The sequence below is a fragment of the Colletes gigas genome, unplaced genomic scaffold (assembly GCF_013123115.1).
Source record: "Colletes gigas isolate AHSC1104 unplaced genomic scaffold, ASM1312311v1 Colletes_gigas_Sc00033, whole genome shotgun sequence".
Classification (NCBI taxonomy): Eukaryota; Metazoa; Arthropoda; class Insecta; order Hymenoptera; family Colletidae; genus Colletes; species Colletes gigas.
This window is the reverse complement of record NW_025106662.1, coordinates 184331-207640: the sequence shown is the minus strand read 5'-3', so window position 1 is coordinate 207640 and position 23310 is coordinate 184331. Positions and strand designations below refer to the sequence as shown.

The 23310-nt window shown below is 33.1% G+C and overlaps 4 protein-coding genes across 8 annotated transcripts; 1 reads left to right on the top strand and 3 right to left on the bottom strand.

Moving 5' to 3' along the window:
- Positions 1-502: 502 nt before the first annotated feature.
- Positions 503-6063, bottom strand: LOC122402194 (GTPase-activating protein). 2 transcript variants are annotated; one of them, XM_043404792.1, is made up of 15 exons: positions 6008-6063; positions 4826-4946; positions 4456-4725; positions 4045-4201; positions 3715-3902; positions 3279-3614; positions 2998-3199; positions 2700-2918; positions 2487-2611; positions 2274-2405; positions 2090-2131; positions 1893-1999; positions 1560-1803; positions 1155-1496; positions 503-975 (listed from the first exon to the last, which is right to left on the bottom strand). In XM_043404792.1, exons 1-15 carry the CDS (start codon positions 6060-6062, stop codon positions 531-533), a joined length of 2985 nt encoding a protein of 994 aa, XP_043260727.1. In that variant the 5' UTR covers position 6063; the 3' UTR covers positions 503-530. The 2 variants fall into 2 exon arrangements, with proteins under 2 accessions (XP_043260727.1, XP_043260728.1); XM_043404793.1 differs by lacking the exon at positions 2090-2131.
- A 10034-nt stretch (positions 6064-16097) lies between these two features.
- On the bottom strand, positions 16098-16795 carry LOC122402195 (NADH dehydrogenase [ubiquinone] 1 alpha subcomplex subunit 2). The gene is made up of 3 exons (XM_043404794.1): positions 16689-16795; positions 16473-16579; positions 16098-16321 (listed from the first exon to the last, which is right to left on the bottom strand). Exons 1-3 carry the CDS (start codon positions 16769-16771, stop codon positions 16230-16232), a joined length of 282 nt encoding a protein of 93 aa, XP_043260729.1. The 5' UTR covers positions 16772-16795; the 3' UTR covers positions 16098-16229.
- Positions 16796-19124: 2329 nt separating this feature from the next.
- Positions 19125-20294, top strand: LOC122402192 (trafficking protein particle complex subunit 6b). 4 transcript variants are annotated; one of them, XM_043404788.1, is made up of 3 exons: positions 19125-19259; positions 19531-19687; positions 19861-20294. In XM_043404788.1, exons 2-3 carry the CDS (start codon positions 19562-19564, stop codon positions 20260-20262), a joined length of 528 nt encoding a protein of 175 aa, XP_043260723.1. In that variant the 5' UTR covers positions 19125-19259; positions 19531-19561; the 3' UTR covers positions 20263-20294. The 4 variants fall into 4 exon arrangements, with proteins under 4 accessions (XP_043260723.1, XP_043260726.1, XP_043260724.1 ...); XM_043404791.1 differs by having other exon boundaries at positions 19181-19280; XM_043404789.1 differs by having other exon boundaries at positions 19201-19263.
- Positions 20295-20685: 391 nt separating this feature from the next.
- On the bottom strand, positions 20686-23044 carry LOC122402088 (cystathionine beta-synthase). The gene is made up of 6 exons (XM_043404611.1): positions 22766-23044; positions 22475-22584; positions 22068-22417; positions 21655-21905; positions 21310-21580; positions 20686-21176 (listed from the first exon to the last, which is right to left on the bottom strand). The coding sequence occupies exons 1-6, from the start codon at positions 22846-22848 to the stop codon at positions 20733-20735; spliced, it is 1509 nt and encodes a 502-aa protein (XP_043260546.1). The 5' UTR covers positions 22849-23044; the 3' UTR covers positions 20686-20732.
- Between the last annotated feature and the right edge of the window lie 266 nt (positions 23045-23310).

Below are 23310 nucleotides of genomic sequence, written 5' to 3'. Positions count from 1 at the left end.
CTGGTAAGTTTGCGAACAGGACCAAACAAAGGAAGGAGAGATTTTCCATTTACTCTATCTATCCCCACCATTAATCAGCTGTTTGTAAGTTAGAGTCTCGGCGACACGCCGAAAGTACATAGTACGTACAGTATACGAACGGGGACTCTACAGTCTATACTATAACCTATCGGGTCTCGTAAACTTACCAAATATCTACTGTACATATTTTTCATGTAAACAATTCTTTGTATCTTCAATAGCTTAAAAAATAACAAACGTGCCCTTTAAACTAAATATACTGTAAACGATTGTAAAATATATAGATTTATACAATTTGATTTTAAACGCTAGATTCATGTTAGAATATAAGTAACGCGAACATACGAGAAAAATTTCTTGAACAAGTTCATAAAAACATATTATTTTTTTATCTTCACATTCGAAAAGAATTATTAGATAACATATTCATTAAAAGAATTATAAGAATACGTGTTATCTCTTAACGTTGTCACTGTATGTACATACATTCGCTCAATATTTTAATATGATCATAATTGCTGAATTTTCTTGATACTAGACATACTAATTCCGTCTGTTGCCAGTAAACTAGAGCTATCCAATCTTCTATTGTTTTCTAAATTTGCATTTTTCTCAAACTTATCTATTCTTAACGTATTATTTAAACTATGGTCAAAGTTTTTGAGATCATTTTGGATACTTTTAATGGTGTCAGTATTATTTTCATACCGTCGTAATAAATTGTTTTCGTTCTCATACCTACGATGTATCGAATCAGAATCTAAACATTTCCTAAATGTTTCATCGTATCGTCGATCTTCTATTCGCCTAGAAAATTCACTGTCGTAACAATGACCCGTTTCTATATAATGTTGATTTAAATTGTCCACTTCGTAAACACACTTTGTTAATTGATTCTCAAACCCAGCTCTAGCTGCTAAGTGGAGGTAATTGTCATCACCGATCGGAGCTTGCCTAAAATAATAACAATAATGCTCTCATAATTATATAAGATAATCTCTAAGAACTAGAACGAGCTGTAACTATTTTTTTTTTCTCTTAATAAAGATAAAAAAACAGAATAGACAGCAGTCACAAATGGTGGGATTTGACTGGTATATGTATAAAAAATAAATATAATTTAATGAACTTACTTGCTTCCGTATTTAGTATCGTGCGCCAATCTTCTAAAATAGGCTCTGTGTTCGTGCTGTAAAGCATAAGCAGCTTCTCTTAACGCAGTTAAAGTTTTAAAACAAGAGGGCACATCTTCTATAGGAGATCCACCACCCGGTATAACGCACATATCACTAGCTCCGTAAACAGCTTGACATTCGCATGCACTCATTAACGTTTCAAGCCTCGGCATGTTTGTAAATATTAGAGAATGTATTCGTTGCAAATCTCGATCTGGATCTAGAACCATACGTAATCCAGCTTCTACGCCCGGTGACACCTCGCTACACCCTGGAGCATTTTCGGTCACTGCTTTGCAACTATAATCATGTTTTATTAACAATTGGAAATACTCTGTACATAAGTGATGTTAAATAACATACCAAAGCCAATGACCATTGATGTATGCGCTTGGGTGATACTTTTCTAAACGATTATTGTTCGTGCGGCAAATTTTTGTTAAAATATCGATCCACTCTTTTTCCTCTACGCAATTTCCGGCTTGAACATACAATGCTCTTTGCGACTGAATAATTTGAAACATATTTTTCATTTTAAAAGAATTTTCTTGAAGCCTTTCAACAGCTAAAATTTCTTCAAGAGGTATTTTACATAAAGGTTCTTTACCTAAGAAATAATTTATCAAATATAAATTTCATTGAAAAAGTTATGGTTTTGTAAAATTGATACGCTGTTTTCGTAATACGTATATTCACCTTTTGTTTTAGAATACGTTAAGTCTTGTGTAGTAAGTCTAAAGTATCTCTGCTTAAAATTTTTACGACCAAATCGTTTTCTTCCTTGTGCCCTTTTAATCATTACTCTGTAATAAAATAACAATGATGTTAAACTTATCGACTACGCAGATCGTGTATTAAGATAAATACCGAAATCGTTAAATATCGCTACAAACCTCTTATCACAATCAGCAGTATGCAAGAAGAGAAAATATATTCTATTAGAAATGCTTTCCATTAATAATAGTTATATGCATGAACGAATATTATGGAATTTAGAACTTTATTGGAAAGTAGAGATTAATAGAAAAGATATGAAGACCTAAAATTAAAATATACTAATATAATCAACACACATACCCTTCTTTTAGCACAACCGGTTGTTCTTGTTGGGCACTTGGTCGTTGATTCGTAATACCACAATTACTACTGGTCGATATTAATTCCAAAAATTGTTTAACTGCTTGTATGTGCTTTTCCGTGTAAAATTCTCTATAAAAGTAATCTATGAATAATATATGAAATCTGTTTGTTTACGAAATAAATTCTGAAATAAGTTTTATCTCTGTGTACCTATACACACATTCCATGTATTCTTCTTTACAAACGCTACCTGCTCCGCCTCTACAACTTACTAAGTTTCCTAGACTCTGAATTGTTTTAGAAATTAATGTTAATGTCCTGTTAGTCTGAGAATCCTACAATAAAAATAATAACAGTTATTATTGACTTAATAGAAAGCCAGCATTGTAATAATTTTTTTGTTAATAATGTAGATTCTCTTACAATTTGCTCAGTTGTAATATCAAATAATCTTGGACCCAATATTGCAGGAGCAAAAAATCGTAGAAAAATAAATCCACTAATGACTGAATATCTTACTTCTTTATTTTTTGGGAAATGTGTTGTTGCAAGTTCTCTTAAGCACCAGAACATTTCACACATTAAAGGCGGACACCGCACACCTGATGTTGTAATAGCAGTAAATACTCTTTCGACATATTCCTGTTACATTACACAGGGTTGTTAAGGTTAATACAAATATAAAATCATAAGAGAAACTTAATTTTTTTGTATTAAATACCTTTAGATTTGCTAAATTAGTTTGAATTGTATTTGCATCCTTTACTCTTGTTGGATCTATTTCACACGGTTTTTTTTCTAGGAAGACTTGCTCCATCGCTGGTCTGAGCGTACTGTGTAAATAATGAAGTCCTGCTAATCTCATACCTTCGTCCATCATTTTACTTACTAACGTATTACCACGAAATATTGTAGTTGGATCGCTTTAACAAAAATTATACTTTGTTCTGTACATCGTTTTATATGGTTCTTATTCTTTAACGTTACAATTTATTTACTTACGTTAATTTAGAAATTTCATGACTAGCTAAAGCTCGCATTACAGAAACCAATTGGCCATGATGTACTAATACTCTAACCAATGGTTGCGCAGCTTCCATTTTGCTTGCTACAATTTCTCCCAAAATATATACAGCAGACGACGTTATCGGTTGAATATTAACGCTTTGTAACAACAAATTTCTAAGTCTATCGTACATCGTTGACGGGAAAACATGATCTGCCGTGTAATGTATTTTTAATCGCAGAGATCCTAAACCTGGTAATACGCCCGACGGTGTAGAACTGCTTGAGATTTTACTTAGGCGATGTTTCGCTGCTCTGGGCTGTAGGAAGTACCTGTTTGTAAGAAAAATAAGATAAAAGTTATTCATAATATTTTTTTACAATTCTATATTTCCCCAATCTAGTTTGCAAAAAAATAAATGTAAATAAGTACCATGCAGTTGTTGTACTAGTTGGTTGTTTCTGTAGACCTCTTAGTGTAACTCTAACTTCACCAAGAAAAGCTGGTTGTTCTCCCATACCAGGAGATGCATGCCATAAACCTACAACTACTTCACCTACTTCTCCACTTTCAATAGAGTAATGAGAAACATCCTTCTCTTTGGATTCTGTTATTTCTGGCTATGGGTAAAATGGATAAAAAGAAAAAACAATTATTTAAAAACTAGATTTTCCTGTTGAAACGTAAACTTCAACGCGATGAATAAATTTAGAGAGAGAATAGAGAGAGAATCAATAGTATAAGTAATTTATTTGTATTTACCTCAAAGATAAACGTTTCGTTAAAATACGGAGACACTGTTTTTTTTTTTATTTTTGTGCGTTTCGATATTTGTTTACCGTTACTATAGATGACCGTAACAGTTGCAAACGGATCACAGCCACCGTTTTTAATAGTTAATTCGCTACATTCTATAACTCTAAAAAAAAAATAATTACAATTATGAAAACACAATTTATATCGTTAGTTTGAAAATAATTTGAAAAATAGACTATTTCGAAATAACATTATTTCATGAAGTATCTCAAATGGTTCAGCATGGGGCATATACATTCGGAAAAATATTAAGATCCATTTATTCTAAATGTTTTAAAGACATGTTTTGATCAGTAACCACCATAGCAGTTTATGCGCTAGCAACAATCAATCGATAATTCTTACAAAACAATTTACCTCACTGTTAATTTAGATTGAGCATGTCCAATTTGAGGTTGGAGAGCAAGTTCCAAATGTGTTTTGCCTTGAACTTCAGAATCAGCATCCACTGGTCTCAAAGGAAACCAATGTTCTTTATTATGATACGTTGCTAAATCCTCCCTCTTTATAGCTACTTTGCCCAAGATTTTATCTTGCTTCAAATGTCTGTCTCGATCATAAACATAAATACCAAGATGACGAAATTTCCTAGGTACTTCAAATTGAAATTCTTCTCCAAAAAATGGGCTATGCAAAACAGACATTCTTTGTAACTATTTTCTTAACAGAAAATAATTTAAAAGACTATTACTATTATTTTACGAGGAGAGTAAAAACAGAAGCTTACTTGAGAGTTCTTTCCATTGTTGTTGTTTTAAATATTTCCTCTTGATCAAGAGACAGAGCACAGTATACATCCCTTGTACCTGGAGATCCATGACTTCTACTTTGTAGATTTTTTACTTCACCTGCATATAATTAAATTAACACTTCTAATATTTTCCATAATAACAAACATACTTGTGTTCTTCGATATTGTTAAAGAATATTTTTTTTTGTTTTAATGTAATAGTATCTTATATTTTGGCAAAAGATAAAAGTATCAATGAATTCAAATATTTTACATTATTAATACAACATCCTGATGAGGAAGCTTAATATTATATAAACTACATAATCAACTTGAAAAGTCAATTTTAAGTCAAAACAAAATTATTCGTCTTATATAAATACATCGATTCGATTCAAGTAAATAAATGTCGTAAAATCGTAATAATTTTCACGTTATAAATTTCGGTTGCAATAGAATGTACATATATAAAACACGATAAAATAAAATATTATTGAACAATTGTTAAGTACTTCGGTTTGTATCTCGTTTCACCGAAATAAAATGATGTTTCCCGCGACAACTTTTTTCGGAAAAAATATAACGCACGGGGAAATAATACTGCGATTTTGATACGTTCTTGATTTCTGTCATAAGGTTAGTGAAACCGTACCACAGGAAAACCATTCATAAGACGTTTTAGACGAAAGTAATGAGCAAAGGGGGAAAAAAGTTACAACCATTAAAATTAACGAAGGCGGTTAACGATATTTAGGTTTATCAATGTATTAATGAACGTAGCAAATATTATTTAGTGGTAACTATCGAAAAGTATTTCACGTAGGGACAACGATGCGTGGGAGCTGAAAATGTACGCGTACGCGCTTCTGATCACTAAAATTTGGAATAAATACCACCGCACTGTGACCGTACAACAGATTTATCGACTACACAGAAGAAACCATAGAATGAACCGTGAACCGATGCGAGAAAAGTATCAACAATGCTTTTCGTTCAGATAGTAAAGTTGACTAGCCGTAGGAGTCAAATTAGGTGACATCCCGAATGAACAGTAGCACGCGTGCACGAATATATCAGACTTTTTTTTCGAACAACAATATTCTTGCGACTTTTGCGTAGCATGTAACTCGACCAACTTTCGCATTGTCGTCGAACGACATTTCTGACGAGTTTGCGTACCGATTTTAATCTTTAATCTTTCTTCAACGCGAACTAGGCGCGTCTCCTCGGCCATGTTACCTCCATGACACTACTGAGTAACTACATGAACAGAATGCAGGCGGTCTTTCATTCTGTGAATGGATTCTAAGCAGGGCCGTATTTTTCTATATTTGTACCCACCCTTTCAATCATGAATTGAAGATCTTACAAATTAATTTTCGATCGACGTGAACGCACGTTATTTTTCCATTTACAACGAAAACCAGGATCCGGATACCTGAATACACAATAATTGAGCCCTTTATAAGCCAAAATGATTAACATCACTTTGTGAACTGTTTATAGTACAGGGTGGGGCAATAGCTATGCCCACCTTGAATATCTCCGTTATTTGTAATAATATTGAAAAATTTTATATACAAAACTTGCACGGTACAGAGGGGGGCACATTGTGATATAAACATTTTTCGTGTGGGTGGAGGCAGAGAGGAGATTTCAAGGTCACCTTCATTTTTTTAAATGGGATCACCCTTTTTGAAACACCGACAATGATAGTCCCTTTTATTAGGAATTCAGTGACTATAATTATTCAAGGTCACGGTCGGAGAAAATGTATAAAATGTAAGATATGAAAGCAGAATTACCTGTGTTTCATAAATGTTCAAAATGATGGCCATTTACGTCGATACATTGCTGTAAACGGGCTCTGAAGGAATGTTGAACTCTGACAAGTACATCCGAGGTGATATTCGCACATGCTGTGATGATCCGCTGATGCATACACTCCGGGACAAAAAGATAGCACACTTCCAAATTATTGTAATTTCTGTTTATTAAACGTTACAAATTCAGCTTTTTGTATGCATATATTTTCAGACTGCCGTTGTTGATACATATGAATGTAATGAAATGAACCCTCCTTAATCTATATATTTTAATTTCATGAAATACAATTATTGACAAGATATAGAGGGATAAAATAATAGCACACTTAACGAAAAACTTTAAGCATAAAACATTTAATGAATAGAAATTAATGCTTAATATTTTATAGAACCTCCTTTACATCTAATAATTTCAATCAATCTGTTTGGTAAAGATTTATACAATTGTTTAATACTTTTTTGGCTAATATTTTCCCACTCGTCCAAAATGCACTGTTTTAAATCGTTAATATTTTGAAATTGTCTGCCATTTTGTTATACGGTTCTGGTAAGATGTCCTCAACAATTTTCAATAATGTTGAGATCGGGGGATCTTGCTGGTCAATCCAAATTACGAATGTTTTGCGAAGAAAAGTATTTCTTTACCGCTTTCGCTGTATGAATTATGGCATTCTTGTTGTAATATGTATTTTCATTATTCATTATTCATTCGCCCTTTCATAAATTTTATTTCGGTTTTACCGTAGTATCCAATACCGGGCCAAATCATTATGCTGCCGCCTCCCATTTGGCGACGACTTAAAAATTGCTGTTCTTTTCTCAAATCATGATAATAATAATCTAAGCCGTCTGGCCCATCCAAATTAAATCTTTTTTCGTTGGTAAATATGACTCTTTTCCACTTTGTTGCCATATTTATATGCTTTTCGGCAAACTGTAAGCGGAACGCTTTATGCTCTTTCTGTAACCAAGGTTTCTTTTGCAATTTCCTTCTCACTAAATGCTTACATTTTTGTAAAACACGACGCACATTCTTTACATTAGTGTTTGCACCAACACTTTCTGCAATTTGTCTCGTAGTCATCCTTGAATTTGATGCTATTCTCAATATTCCACGTCTTTCGCGAGTACTTAAACTTCGTGGACGACCAGAACTCTTATTTTTTAATAAGTTCATAATAATCTTACGACTTCTATTTACAACTTTCGATATTTGTACAATTGAATATTGTTCTTTCTTTAACGTCAATATCGTATGATTTCACATTCATTTAGCTTTTTTCTACTATTTTTCTACGATCGACTAACACTTTACTGCGTTTTTTTTTTATCAAATAAGCACGAAGAACAGTAGGACACACACCATTAAACATTCAGTAACTTATACACAACTGAGAAGCGCAAATTTTATACTTGTGCTATCATTTTGTCCCGCTTGCGAACTATAATATTTACGTTTTCATTCCTGGAATTCTGTTAAAATAAATACTGCGGATGATATTCAGTACATTATACATATAAGCATGCCCATAGATTTAAACATATTAAAATATTCATCTTTTCCAGTTTATAATACCAAACAGGAGAAATTATAAGATGTTCTATCTTTTTGCCCTGGAGTGTATCTTCAACCGTTGTTGGAGCATTCGCGTATACGGTCTCTTTTAGCAGACCCCACAAAAAGAAATCCAGTGGATTTAAGTCAGTCAAACGTGCTGGCCATGAAACAGTACCACCTCGTCCAATCCATCGGTTTGGAAATCTAGAATCCAATGTTTCTCTTGCTACTCGTGCATAATGGGCCGGACAGCCATCATTTTGGTACCACATATCATAACGGTTCTGTAGAGGGACATCTTCCAACAAAATTGGCAGATCTTCTTGCAAAAATTCAGAATATTTTTGCCCTGTCATCGTTCCGGTAATGAAATATGGTCCGATTACTTTATCGTTCAAAATACCACACCACACTTTTACGCTTCATTGTCTTTGGTGATCAACTTCTCGAAGCCAGTGCGAATTACCAACAGACCAATAATGGGCGTTCCGTAGATTAATTGAGCCATGATTACTAAACGTTGCTTCGTCCGTAAACAAGACATTAGAAAAAAATGAACGATTTTGATGTAATCCCCCATTTACAAAAATTAATTCGACATTGAAGGACCTTAGTATGTTTACTACAAGTCTCACTTATGATAAACGTATTCTCCTTTCATATTTTAAATTTTATACATTTTCTCCGACCGTGACCTTGAATGACCTTGAATAATTACAGTCACTGAATTCCTAATGAAAGGGACTATCATTGTAGATGTTTCAAAACGGGTGATCCCATTTAAAAAAATGAAGGTGACCTTGAAATCTCCTCTGTGCCTCCACCCACACGAAAAATGTTTATATCACAATGTGCCCCCCTCTGTACCGTGCAAGTTTTGTATATAAAATTTTTCAATATTATTACAAATAACGGAGATATTCAAGATGGACATAGTTATTGCCTCACCCTGTATATTAAAACAAATTTCCTTAATAATTATGCTCCACACTATAAATTGACAGAAAGATGTTTTAAAGGGAATTTTGAGAACGAATGTGTATTATTTTTGTCAATATTGTTTACTTTTCCTTTTGCTAAGTTGATCGGCTTGCAAATGAGCGGCTCGATGTTTATTATATTCTAAAACAATTTTTCTTCATTATAGTAGTAAAAGTAGATTAAATTAAAACAAATACAATCATTTTATTTGTACCGTGTATAAATACAAAAATTACATTTATATTCTCGTTCCATAATAATAGGGAATATTATTCTAAAGAAATGCCGTCAGTGGATCTTGCTTTCCAAACTTGTCTGTTCAGCAAAAAAATACACAGATATACTACGTTTGAACTCTACGTTTACAGTTTTCTTTTTTAACCAAAGAGAACGATCACGAAATTGTGTAACAAATAATGAATATTGATAAAAATTATCATTGTACTTGAAAAAGAAAAAATTTCGACATTGTTAATTATTAATATCAGAGAAAGAGATTATTTAGATTGTAGTCAATTGTTCACGTTATTGTCGATCGCTAATAGTAAAATTAAATTATCGTGATCAATTATACATTTATTTTTGCGTTGAAAATAGTTTTTAAAAATCAGATTTTTTAAAAGGAAATATACGATTTTTATTAACATATTAGTACAATAACATGTATGATCGGTATAACGAGTACAGAACGTAGAAAAAAAGTGTCTGCTATTATAGTTGCTATTGGAGGAAAGCGACTGAAGAAATGTGGAAGTCGTAAAGGAAGCTGATCAATATTATCCTAACAGTGGAAAAAAAATCATCGTATCGAGTTAATAAGAGGACTTGTGCTAACCTGAGCAAGTGCTAGTGGCATAGTAATATTCGGATACGGTATTGACATGTGTAAGTACACAGTGTGCGGTATGTAAAGGCATTCTCCCGATGATGTCGATATTTACACACATACAGGGTAAAACCATCATTCGCGCGTTCCCTCTCCTTCCCATCACACCACTCTTTTGGCCAGTGCCTATATTCGGTTCTTATCTAAATGTGTTAAGTTTGCTGGCTGTTGTGGAATGAGAGCAAACCTCTATGTTCGAACATGTTAGTTAACTACACTCGTGTAAGTGGTGAGCCACTTCCTCATGGCGCAATGGCCCGCTTCCTCTCCTCTGAGCTTCTCTTTGCTCCTCACTCTTTGTAGAGCTCCATAGACCACGTCGCCTTCCACTCCCCTCTTCTCCTTCCTCTACTCACGCTCCCTTTTGCTGTCCTTCCCCTTCCCCATCCTTCCTTTTGACTTTCCTCGCCATCGCTGTTATAAAATCTTAATAAAAAAAAAAAGAAAATAAACAAAACCAAAGCATATTAAAGATGAAAAGAACGGAAAAGTGACCGAGACCGTTTTCTCTTCTTTTCTTTTTTTTACTTTTGTTCAAATTGTATAGAGTAATAAATATACGAATACAGAGCAACAGAATTGTTAAGAAGAAAATATTATACAACCATCCAGCCAAAGTTGAACAAATTTTAACGAATAGAAATTTTTAGATTTATTCGTAAATTCATTTTATTTTCATTTTAAAATAAATAAAGAAGAATGATCATTACTATTTTCCACGCGTAAAATACCGCGAACCAAGAGTGCCTTTTATTCTGGCGTTTGTGTTGTTTACATTATTGTTTAATAATTGAGATTTCACTTTCATAGTAGAAGTAGGATTTAAATAAATAATCCTATAGATATTCGTCGTTAATTGTTACAACTATGTACTAACAATGTTTACGTTTTCTTTTTTTTAATTATTATACATATAATAATTAATGATAATTAGAACTGATAAAAAAAATATTACACGATATTTTGTCGAATTGCACTTTTCCTTGCTAACTATTCGCGTTCAGCGGAGAAAAGAAGAAAGCTGATAATTCATGATAATACAATACACAATTCATTCTGATGTTCACATTGTGGGGTAATTGATACCCAAAATGGTTCTCTAACGCAGTCTTGCTGAAGCATTACCACATAATAATTTAGAGTTTCGTGAAAGTTTCACGAACTTTTTCACACAACTGCGCGTACACATAAATGTTTTTCCCGACTAACAACAATATCGTCGCTGTAAGAACAATAGTAATAATAACCAATTACACTCCATTGAAAATAAAACTTAAGGCATTTCCAGTGACGTTGTATTCGCACACCTGAGTGTATCTTTTTTTATACTTTGTTAACACGCTGATTACCAGACCAAATTCGTGAAACTTTCTAGGAGATTAAAATTTCCTTTTTTTATTTAACATTTGGATACCGAGTTTTGCACTCCAAATTAACGTTTCTTCAGATCAATTTCATTTTTCTATAATTAACGAGCTGACATTCGAAAGATGATCGATCGATAGTTTTTAGCGTTAAATAAGTATTTCGTGTTTTATTATTACATAGGTGCAATACAATTTTCTTTTTTTATTTCAGAATTGAAGCGCAAGAACTGTACTACCAAACTGTGTTATAGTAAAAAATGAGCTTAAAAAGTGATCGAATTAAATAAATCTGTTGAAAAAGAATACACGTAATACCTTGTAACGTTCGCTGCTGCCAACCATAGGTTTTGAAAGCTTGCGTGCAACATTCCCATACACGTGAGAAACGAAACTTGTGCCGTTTCACAAACCTCAATGTTTAACGTGTTCGTTTGTAAAATACACCAGTACACTCTTCGTTTTCTACTCCGGTTCTCGATACCCTTACCGAGTCCCTAAATTTTAATATTTAAATATTGCTTGTGTTTCCCCCATAAACTTTGACTACCAGGAAGCCGTGTAGAAATAAAGAGGATTACGCTATCATTTATACAGGGTGTTCGGCCACCCCTGGGAAAAATTTTAATGGGAGATTCTAGAGGCCAAAATAAGACGAAAATCAAGAATACTAATTTGTTGATGGAGGCTTTGTTAAAAAGTTATTAACGTTTAAAGTTCCGCCCGCACTGAATTTTTTTTTAAAAAGTGGGTGGGATTTCGGGGGTAGGTCTATTCACCAAAAATGCTTGTAATTGACCCCTCTCACTAAATATAATTTTTTTAATATGATTTTTTAATTTCGTCTAAAAATTTCAGTACCTACTCTAATTTTTTTCTCGAAAGTGGGTAGGAATTCGAAGGTATGTCTAATGACAAAAAATGATTGTAATTGACCACCGTAACCGAAAATAATTTTTCCAGAACGATTTGAAACATTTTTGTCGAATATCCTGTCGATTTTACTTGAAAATTAGTTTTTCATTTTTAATACATTTGTTTGACGTCCTACGGAAATTTTGTTTAGTACTTTTTTGTAGGTATCCATGAGTTCTACTTCAGAAGAACGTTTCATTTAAATATATTCACTATTGTAGAAGTTATGGCTGTTTGAAAATTGGACCTTTTTTATGAGGTTTTTCTCACTTTACGGGGTTAAGGAACAACTTTTCGAATATTTTTTGAATTTCTACATATTCTACACGAAAATACGCGTTGTTTGCATATTAAAAAATTAAAATCCTCCAATCCGTTCAGGAGTTATGACATTAAAGATTCGCATGAAGTTTCAGGGAAGCATTTCTGACCTTACATTAGATTTTCGGTAAAGAATTTTTTTTCTCGAAAGTGCGCAGGATTTCGGGGTATGTCTATTCACCAAAAATACTTGTAACTGACCCCTGTAACTAAATATAATTTTTTTAGTATGTTTTGAAATTTTTTAATTTCGTCTAAAAATTTCTGTACCTTCTCGAATTTTTTTTCTCAAAAGTGATTAGGATTTCGGGTGTATGTGTATTCACATAAAATGACTGTAATTGAGTCCCGCAACCCAAATAATTATTTCAGAATGATTTGAAATTTTTTAATTTAATTTTTTAATAACTTTTTAATGAAGCCTCGGTCAAGAAATTGATATTCTTGATTTTCGTCTTATTTTGGCCTCTAGAATCTCCCATTAAAATTTTTCCCAGGGGTGGCCGAACACCCTGTAACTTCTTCAGGTGACAGTGAAAAGTTCGATTAATTGTCTCGTGATGTAAAACACAGTTCGAACGATCTAAGAATTAACAAAATTTCGAATTCGTCTTGGAAAAATAAAAAATTATAGTTATTAGCTAAGGTTCCAATGACGATCACAGACTTTTAAAATAAATCTCTCCCTCCCCCCTCCCCTCTCGTCCTTCCTCCATTAATAGTGGGCATCTGATCCTAATTAAAAAGTCTTTTTCCATTTGTAACTTCACTATATGAGACCCATACGACAAAAACATAGAAATTATTTGTACCTCAAAAATCTTAATTCAACCCTAATAGGACAGGCGTGTTAATATTCGTAAAGTAGAATGAACGTTCGCGAAATATGGTTCTTTTGAATTAGCTCATGTACATTGTGATCACTTCCGTCAAATTAGCCGGGATGTAGAAGAATCTTGCAGGGCGTATGTACAACGATGGCCGTAAAATACACTCGTACATGAAAGTATTCGAATGCTTACATTTATAATATTCATTTTGATACAATATGACACATACATATGACAAGGGATGAGTCCTAAGAGACTAAAATTTCATCAATCAACGAGAATTCAGGGATTGTCTTTAATCAAATTGTTTTCAAAAATATAAGTACCAACGACAGAAAGTTACCTTAGAGCGGGGTCCGTCTTTCAAAGTCAAACTCACCATGTTTAAATTTAAAAAATTTCCTTTCCCCAAACACATTACATATGTTTTTCAAGTTTTCTTTTTTTTTATAATACACGAATGTTATACGTTGCATACGTCTAATATACATATTTCGTTGCTTGAATGTTATGAATGTAAGCGTTCAAATACTTCTTTTTCACGCATGAGTGTGTATATTTCAGTTGTTGTTTCTCATTTTTTAGTTTTTCCCCAGAAAATTCGTGATCCAGTAGTGTGAGATCCAACGAGCAAATTGGCTATAACGCGATCCTATTACGGTCAATCCAATGACTTGAAAATTTATCATTAAATATTCGTGCTACAGCACATAAAGTATAAGTTGGACCGTCATTATATTTTGCGCCCCTTCGTCATATGGTTGCCCTTGCTTAAATTGTATAATGTGATACAAATTTTGAAAAAATAAATTAAAATAGTATTTCACATTTAGAGTTTATCAGTAATAATGCAGGTTTTGTCAACTTAATCTAATATCTCGTGTATTAAATTTTGTTGCTATTTAGCTACAAAAGACGTTCTGGAAATCTGCTACGATCAAAACGTTGCTAACAGGACTCCATTCTCTCCTAACCTTTTTGTAATTGCTACTTCTACTGCTGCTACTTCTGGAACCACTACTGATACTATGACTAGTGAAACTATTATCTTCATTTAAGCTGTCATATAAAAGTCCTTTGAAGTACAGATTTGATGTACTTAACTGCGGAACTTGAACCGATTTTCGAATTTTTCTATCAGGAGAATATGATATTGAAAGAGGTAGGACGAATTTTGGCGGTTTCCAGGAATCGTGACTTCATTTCCAAGAACCGTTGGTTAACAGAGCTTAGTAGGAATCAATAGTGGTCCACAGTGGTCAATAGCAGCAATATATGTACATCAGTCTAATTAATAAACAGTGTCTAAAGCTAATTATTATTATAGTAACAATGTAATTCACTGTATATCTCTATATATCAAGACGACATCTACGATAAAACGCTCAAGTTTGTCGAGAAATAATTTACTTTTTTGCACACTAGACGGCGTCTCAATTATTTACGAACGAAAACTAATTTTAATTTATTTATTAATGCAACAATAGAGTACTCAGTAATTCAGATCACTTATAAATGCTTCATAATTAACGCCAAAGGTCCAAATTTGTCTAGAAACAGTTCTATTTCTGTCAGAAGACATCGCTAACCTAAGACACAGGTTAACAGAATTAACGGACAAAAATAGGACTGTTTCTAGACAAGTTTGGGCTTTTGGCGTTAATAGTGAAGCATTTACAAGTGATCTAAATTATTGAGTACTCTATTGTTGCATTAATAAATAAATTAAAATTAGTTTTCGTTCGTAAATAATTGAGACGCCATCTAGTGTGCAAAAAGGTGAATTATTTCTCGACAAACTTGGGCGTTTTATCGTAGATGTCGTCTTGATATATATAGATATACAGTGAATTAGGTAGAGTAGTGCCCATTTAAATGTCCGCGATCTGGATAACGGGCATTGATGATTGTGTATCAATTCCCGAGTACATATTATGCTATGTAATCAAACGGACATTGATGTAATTTATTGGTATTGAAAAATATGTTTGATGACATCTGATGCAGTAATGACACAATACGATTACATGGTAATGTAATCAACTTACAGTTCGTCGTAACTGTCTAACCAATTCCAATTAGCTAAAAAGAAACAATATAAACATTCGGAATTGTAAATATTTACTAATTGTTATAGTTTTACTTGTACACATTAGTATTTTATTAGATTTTTACAATATACAATTTTACATTGAACCAATAAGACATAGTTACTTCCTAAAAAATTAATTAAATACGAGTAATATTTGGAATAATTATATTTACGATACCATGAGGAATTATAAAAGTGAAAGAATTAATAGAAACGTAAAGAATTAAAATAATGAAAATACTGCAAGCAATGTTTTAAAGGTATAAATTACTTATCATTAGAATAGTTAAGAAGTTCATGTATAAAAATATATTAAGGTTGAAAGATAAAAATTATGATAGCAATTTTTTGGAATTAATTTCCGATTCGATTGTTTTGGAATTAATTTCTTTTAATATTTTATCTTAGTTCCAAACTTTAAGAGATTCAAAGAATTTTTTTATTTTGTTTTTTTATAGCATAATATCGAGTAAAAAAAAGAAACAATATCCAATACTTGCGTGTTACACATAATGTTTAATTGTTTCTAAAATGCAATGATAATATAATGCAACAAAATTAAATTAATATAACTATTTTATTTAATAACTAAATAAATTAAAATACATTTATAACAGCATACAAATTATTATGGTTTATTAGCTGCAACTTCTGTAATTCGTTGAAATACTTCTTCAGACTTTAAATTTTGTAAAGGAACACGTTTCTCTAAGCCATGCTCTGAAATAGATAATTAAAAATAAATAAATATATCGATACGCAAATATATATTAAATGTGATTACTAACATTTTTCTCAAAATACTGTAATACTCACAAAATTACAAGTGTATCAATTAAGTGTAAAAACATATTAAAATTATTACATTTACCATATCGTGCATACAGAAGAGGTTCAATTGCAGAACATTCTCTAATCAAGACTGGAAACCCAGGGTTGTTCTTTTTAAGAGGAACATATTGTTTTTCGAGAAAATCTCTAAAAAAGGATAAATAGGTTAGAATTTTATTATATATAGACACAATAATTATTATATCTTACGACAATATTAAATATTATACATAGATAAGATTAATATTACTATTACCTAACACCTTGACTAGATTTTGACGTTTGACACAAAAGAATCCGTAATTCTTTCAAGTATGGTCCAAGTTTGATCGCGGCCATCTTTGAACTCTATACTGCATTATGCATGTATCAGTGATGCCAGAAAAGCACCGTCGGGTGCACACTCGCGCATGTTAGATACGCGTACGTGAGCTCGTGGAGTTTCGGAAAGACGACAAAGGCAAACTGACGCATGCCCTCTTTCTCGATTCTCCGAAGCTGCCCGAAGTAATTTCGGACCGCTTCGTGGGAGTCGAGAGAGAAAGGCTCACATTTGCCTTCTCGCTCTTAACAACTGAAATCCGACCTCCAGTCAACGGCATACGATTTGGATTCTCGAGCCGAGATTCTCGACTGCCCAGGCATTTATACTTTCCGACCTATGTAGGCGCACATAAGCAAAGTACCCATAATGAAAAAAAAATTTTATAAAATTTATTTTACGGAAATACACATTTTAAGACCTCCTGATCATATTTTAATTATTGAAAAAAAAGACATTTTTTTTTATTCCCATGTATGAGCACACATATGTATATTATTAATACGATTTTTGAAAATCAAAATACTTTAAGATTGAAAATTAATAAATTAAAATGGGATTCCACTCTTTACCAGTATTGTGCACGCTGTGGTATTTTTCAATAAGAAGAGTTCTTACTTTTATAACATAAACAAAACAGTATTATTATTCCTTCGGGGTGGCGTGCCGATCTGGTGAAGGTATTCCACCGTAGCGCTATCGCCGTGGATCGCCCTCGGGGATGTTGACGAGGTCAAGGCGTTGAAGTGGCATGATGCAATTATTTCGGGCAGCTTCGGAGAATCGAGAAAGAGGGCATGCGTCAGTTTGCCTTTGTCGACTTTCCGAAACTCCACGACCTCACGTACGCGTATCTGGCATGTGTGAGTAGGGCACCCGACGGTGCTTTTCTGGCATCTCTGATGGCATTTCCATTGGGATGAGCAGCCAGGGGGCCGGCGTTGCAGGTTGGCAGCGGAATTCTCGATTTTGATTGGCGGAACCCGAGCTCTAAGTAATTGCGTGCTGCGGGTGCCGACCGATTTAAAAGGATCGCGAGACGGCGAATTTGTTGGCGACGACCAGAGCAACGGGTTCTCTTAGGCATTTAAATTTTATGAGTACGATGATTCGCTACTATTTTCCCAAGCGGGCTTCGACGCTCAGTAGCCCGGTAGAATAGTAGGATATTCTGTGGTCCTTGAATATTCTTTTAAATGTGTAGACGGGCTTCGACGCTTAATAACTACTGGATAAAAGAATATTAAAAGACTCTATTTTAATTTTGACACGCATGCTATTGCTGTTCAGAGAATTAAATTAGGAAAAGGAATTAATCACCACTAAAATTTGATTACTTTGATTTATTTTTCAAAGGTAAGCCCTTGCACGGCTCTGCGATATATGACAACCGAGTTACAAATGGTCGCGGCCTATTAACCGGGCTTTCTTCTTCTGACTGACATTCTGACTGTCTATCTGACTGACTATTGACACTCCTTTTATTTAATGTCTCTCGTTAAATTCTGAGTAATCAGAGAAATGAGAGACCTTCCCCTGTGCTTCAGTCTCCCTACAATACCAGGTGTCCCCGAGTATCACCGGCTGAGACTTCGCGCCCAGGAGCGTTCTCATGTTCCTCCGGTCACCTACACCGGATGTAGATAATATTCTTTAATTTGTTTGTTGGCAATCACGCTCGGCTAATATCTCACGTCCAACTCACTTCAAAGGTATATAAAATCTATATTTCTTAATCCTACACGTGCTTAAACTCTATTACATTAATTAACTAACTTTCCTCAATCTGGTTACTTACTATCTAGTAACTAACTATTCGTAATATAGGGACGCGGGGCCAGACTCTGGCGGGCCGCCAGAGTGGGGAGACGTAAGTTACGCGGAATACTCCTTCTACCAAAGGTGTCGTGCGACACATTTTTTAATTTTAACTTGAAATTATTTTCTAAGTTTAATCAGTTTTCCTCAATTGGTTTTTTGATCTTATACAAATATTTTTTTAAATAATTATTTCCATAGTTATTTGCATCCAAATGTAAATGTGTTAAAAAACAACTTTTGGTCGAAATAAGTAACATACATAAAATCGTAATAGAATTAGTATTAATGAGTCTAAATTTATTTATTATTTCTTTAGATTTTTAACATTATTCAAATAATTAAACTACATATATTTAAATACATTAATAACAAGCAATTATAAGCTACATATTCAATATTAACATATTGTACTGCTTAAGAACTTCTGGTACAAACCAAGTACAGTCCTCTGCTGACTTGACGTCTCGCGGAAGGAATGCGGGAGAAGTAGAAGGGATACACGTATTCCAATGCAAACATTGATCTCTAGTTCGCTATTCGTCGAGGCAGTGATACACACATGTGGACTTCCTGAAAGCAAGGGAGCGAGATAGATAAATAGGCGGTCCGAGTCGAGACCGTCCGACCGGTCCGACTCCTTTTGCCCCTGTGCCGTCCCGCGAGACTTCAAGTCAGCGGACCACTGTAGGTACTATTTCCAAGCGTGTATGTTTGAAAAATTCGTCTCATCTGTTCACACTTCATGCTATTTAACACGTGATTCATATGAATTTGTACTCCTTGTCTGCTGACACTGCGTTCAATTTTGTTTTGAAAGTGAGACAATTTAGGTTAGATACACAAATATAACGCAAATAGAAATTAATGCAACTTAAGTAGTCATCATTTCAGTGACACATTATCTTTCTGTTCAGTAGATATGTAGTAATTTATGTATTAAATTTTTGTATTGTAGATTGTGTAACTAATACAAAAAAAAAACCAAAATGAGACAACAAATAGTTGACACGAAGATCAGTTCTCACGTGTCCGGAGAAGCTGACGAATGCCTTTTTGAATATTTGCATACAGAGATGGTTAATTACACTCTCAGCAAATCAGTTAACAAAAAGGTAACTATTCATAAAGAGTAATGAATTTCTAATTGCTTGATGGATGCTAAATTCTAAGTAATAGGTGTTATTAATGTATAATAAATGTATTTCTAAAAATTTTGCTCTTTATGAATATAATACCAGTGCTAGTGCAATGAAATTTTCTTATTTGTAACATTTACAATATAAAGGAAAAGGAGGAGGAACTCTGTCGACTAGAATGGATGGGATTCAGTGTTGGATACAGAATCATTGAACGACTGACACGGGAATGCAGTCGATTTAAAGATGAACTGGATATGATAAAATTCATTTGTACAGATTTTTGGATCAGTCTGTATCATAAGCAAATTGATAATTTGAGAACAAACCACCATGGTGTATACGTACTACAAGACAATTCATTTCGATTATTAGAAAAAGTTGGTACTAATAGCAATAAACAATATCTTCAAGAAAGTCCACGTTTATTAGCATTCACTTGTGGACTTTTAAGAGGGAGTTTAGCCAATCTTGGAATTATTAGTACCGTTAATGCTGAAATATCTACATTACCAACTTGCAAATTTCATGTACAAGTGCAACAAATTTAATTATTTAATATAAATAGAATAAAATATTAGAAACAGAGAATCAGAGAGCTCTTGTAAGAATACAAGAAAACCGAGTAAATGTTTCCCTCTGTATCTAATGAATCATTTGTACATTTTCTAGTAATACATAAATATATATAAGGATATAATTTATACCAATGTTATATACATTAATGTGTATTCATAGTTACATAGAATATTGTAAGTTTATATTTATATATAAATTACAATTCAGTAAAATAAATTTACTATATTATACAAACTTCATGAGTAAATTTCGTTTATCTTTAATTATACAAAATTATATACAAATAGATACAAATATTTATAAATTGTATAATTCAGTACAAAATGCATATAGATTAATTAGTTACCAAGAAATAATATAAAAATAAAAATTATCTATTAGAACCTATTGCAATGTTATAATATACCATGATTTAAGACAATTACATCCATCTTTAATATACCTAGTTATTAGAATTTATTGTACCGTTACTTTTAATAATAAATTTCAAAATATGAGATTGGTTTACAAGCCCAACAAAAGCATTATCATCTTCATCGTTTAAAATAACTGCATATAATTCTTTATTGAGAACAAGTGATAATTGTCCGAGACTTGATGAAACTTTAACTTTAACGTAATGTTTGATCATAATTTTTTCTACAAAATCTGTGAGTTTTACTGAGTCGGATATTAAATTTGACATTAACGTATCCGACATAACGATACCTTTTACATGTACGTTATCGTTACTAATAATTAATTGTTGAGACTTTGTCTCTTCAATCATGCGAACAGCTTCTTGACATTTTGTATTCTCTTTTAACAAAGGTACTTTATCGAAAGATAAATTTGAAATTGGTATATTCCACCACCATTTATTTGCTTCATTTTGATATGTAGATTCCTGTAATTTGATATTAATATTGATGTTTAATATATTTTACATGCAATAATAATATCCTGTTATATGCATTATATAAAGTTATGAAAAGAATGTATAAATTAAAAACTTTGTGTACATCAGAACGAAAACTTACTAAAAATCCCCTAACTTCCATCCAATTGTCAGATACAAATTTAGTCATGTAGTTTCGTATTCCATCAGGCAAAATAACAACAACTCGTTTTCCTTCTGGAATATCTTTAGCAATTTTAAGAGCAGCTGTAAGTGCAGCACCACTACTACCACCGCACAGTAAACCTTCCCGGCGTATAAGCATTCTAGCAGCATTCAATGATTCACAGTCCTCGGTTTTTATCCATTTATCGATCACATTTCTGTCTAGAACTGTAGGTACAAAATCGTAGCTAAAAATAGTATTGATTATTAAGAATACAAAATCAAACAGTATCTTCGTAATAACAGAAAAAAGTTTGTTTACCCAATTCCTTCTACTTCGTAAAAAGAAATGTCATCTTGTAATTCTGGTGAATGGGCTAAAATACTCCCTTTAGGATCCACAGCAATAATTTTTGTGTTCGGCGATAACTCCTTCAATTTACGCCCAATACCACTAACAGTACCACCAGTACCTGCACCAGCTACCAAATAATCTATTTTCCCATCACACTGCTTCCAAATTTCAACTGCAGTTTGATCGTAATGAGCTAATGGATTTCCAGGATTTGTATACTAGAAAATAAGGGATGAATAGAGTGAAAGGAGCAGAAGTTATTTTATAGTGCTGTAACTTTGCAAAAAAACATTGTAGCAACTTCATTTTTATTTCAAATTAAAGAGGAAGGTCAAGATTCAATTTTACTGGCAAGTGTATATATGCATACGAAATGCTACCTGATCAAGAACAATACTGTTTGGTATTTCTTTTTGTAATTTGTGTGCAACATTAATATGTGCTTCTGGACTGTCCCAACTTGCTTCTGTTGGTGTCCTAACAATTTCAGCACCAAGAGCATGAAGCGTGTAGACTTTCTCATTAGACATTTTCTCTGGCATAACAATAATACATCTATAACCTTTAACAGCAGCAGCCATTGCTAACCCAATTCCAGTATTACCGCTTGTAGGTTCAATAATAGTATATCCTGGTTTCAATAAACCCTGCTCTTCAGCATCTTGAACCATCCTGTATGCGATTCTATCTTTTACGGAACCACCAGGATTAAAGAATTCACATTTTACATCTAAAAATAAAATTAAATAATTTATCTTGTATTTACATTATGTAAAATTATACTAACACATTTCACACTTAATTCCATAGGATTTTGGGATACTGTTTAATTTTATAAGCGGTGTTTGTCCAATGGTTGCCAATATATCAGGTATTATTTTATTACGATCAACAGTCCTGAAATAAAAAATTTAGCACTTATATGATAAACGTTAACAAATATATGATAAAAGCCTTTTAGATAATACTAAAAATAAAATATCCTTTCTTCAAATTTATAACTAACAAAATAAACAGAATACTAAGAAAAATACATTACAGTCCTCATCCTAAGACATAATTTTTACAAGGTACTTACTCGATTCTTGTTGTATGCGGTGAATTTAATGCATTTGGTTTCCACGTGCAACGACTAGGCCGATTAGGTCGTGTAGATTCCATTATAAAGCTTTTAATTTTGTTTCAAATAAAATCTCGAAATTTAGTTAAAATATGCAGAAAGTACAATACCCTTCGTTTAAAGTAAATGCAATATGTTAATACCCGTTGTGCGTAATAACCACTGGAATTGTTTTGAACGATTAGTGTGAATCAGTGTGGCTCAATGTGGCCAGATCTGGCATAACTGAGTGTATCGACGTCGACATTAGTAACGACGAACTTCTTTAGCGTTGCATGAATAGCAGTCAATTTAAGGGGGTAGGCACGGCACGTGACCTCGCCGATTCGGCAGGTCGGTATTACAGCAGATATTCTATGCACAGAAATGGTAATACCATCAGATACGCTGCCGCCTAAAGAAATCAGAGGCAGCTGCTTGCTATTGCCATATACCATTCCGAACAGTGTGACCAATCGACAATAGTAACGGCGAACTTCCTTAGCGTCTAACAGAGTGGTGGG

What these genes read in the sequence shown, in the direction of transcription:
- LOC122402194 (XM_043404792.1), bottom strand. Translation starts at nt 6,062, where the DNA reads ATGGCCGAGGAGACGCGCCTAGTTCGCGTTGAAGAAAGATTAAAGATT. An exon ending in AAGATTAAAGATTAAAATCG is followed by an intron (nt 4,947 to 6,007) that starts GTACGCAAACTC and finishes AATTATATGCAG; the next exon opens with GTGAAGTAAAAAATCTACAA. An exon ending in CAATCTAAATTAACAGTGAG is followed by an intron (nt 4,202 to 4,455) that starts GTAAATTGTTTT and finishes TTTTTTTTTTAG; the next exon opens with AGTTATAGAATGTAGCGAAT.
- LOC122402195 (XM_043404794.1), bottom strand. Translation starts at nt 16,771, where the DNA reads ATGGCCGCGATCAAACTTGGACCATACTTGAAAGAATTACGGATTCTT. An exon ending in AAATCTAGTCAAGGTGTTAG is followed by an intron (nt 16,580 to 16,688) that starts GTAATAGTAATA and finishes ATCCTTTTTTAG; the next exon opens with AGATTTTCTCGAAAAACAAT. An exon ending in TCTTCTGTATGCACGATATG is followed by an intron (nt 16,322 to 16,472) that starts GTAAATGTAATA and finishes TATCTATTTCAG; the next exon opens with AGCATGGCTTAGAGAAACGT.
- LOC122402192 (XM_043404788.1), top strand. Translation starts at nt 19,562, where the DNA reads ATGAGACAACAAATAGTTGACACGAAGATCAGTTCTCACGTGTCCGGA. An exon ending in GCAAATCAGTTAACAAAAAG is followed by an intron (nt 19,688 to 19,860) that starts GTAACTATTCAT and finishes TACAATATAAAG; the next exon opens with GAAAAGGAGGAGGAACTCTG.
- LOC122402088 (XM_043404611.1), bottom strand. Translation starts at nt 22,848, where the DNA reads ATGGAATCTACACGACCTAATCGGCCTAGTCGTTGCACGTGGAAACCA. An exon ending in TGGAATTAAGTGTGAAATGT is followed by an intron (nt 22,418 to 22,474) that starts GTTAGTATAATT and finishes TTTTATTTTTAG; the next exon opens with ATGTAAAATGTGAATTCTTT. An exon ending in ACAGTATTGTTCTTGATCAG is followed by an intron (nt 21,906 to 22,067) that starts GTAGCATTTCGT and finishes CTTATTTTCTAG; the next exon opens with TATACAAATCCTGGAAATCC.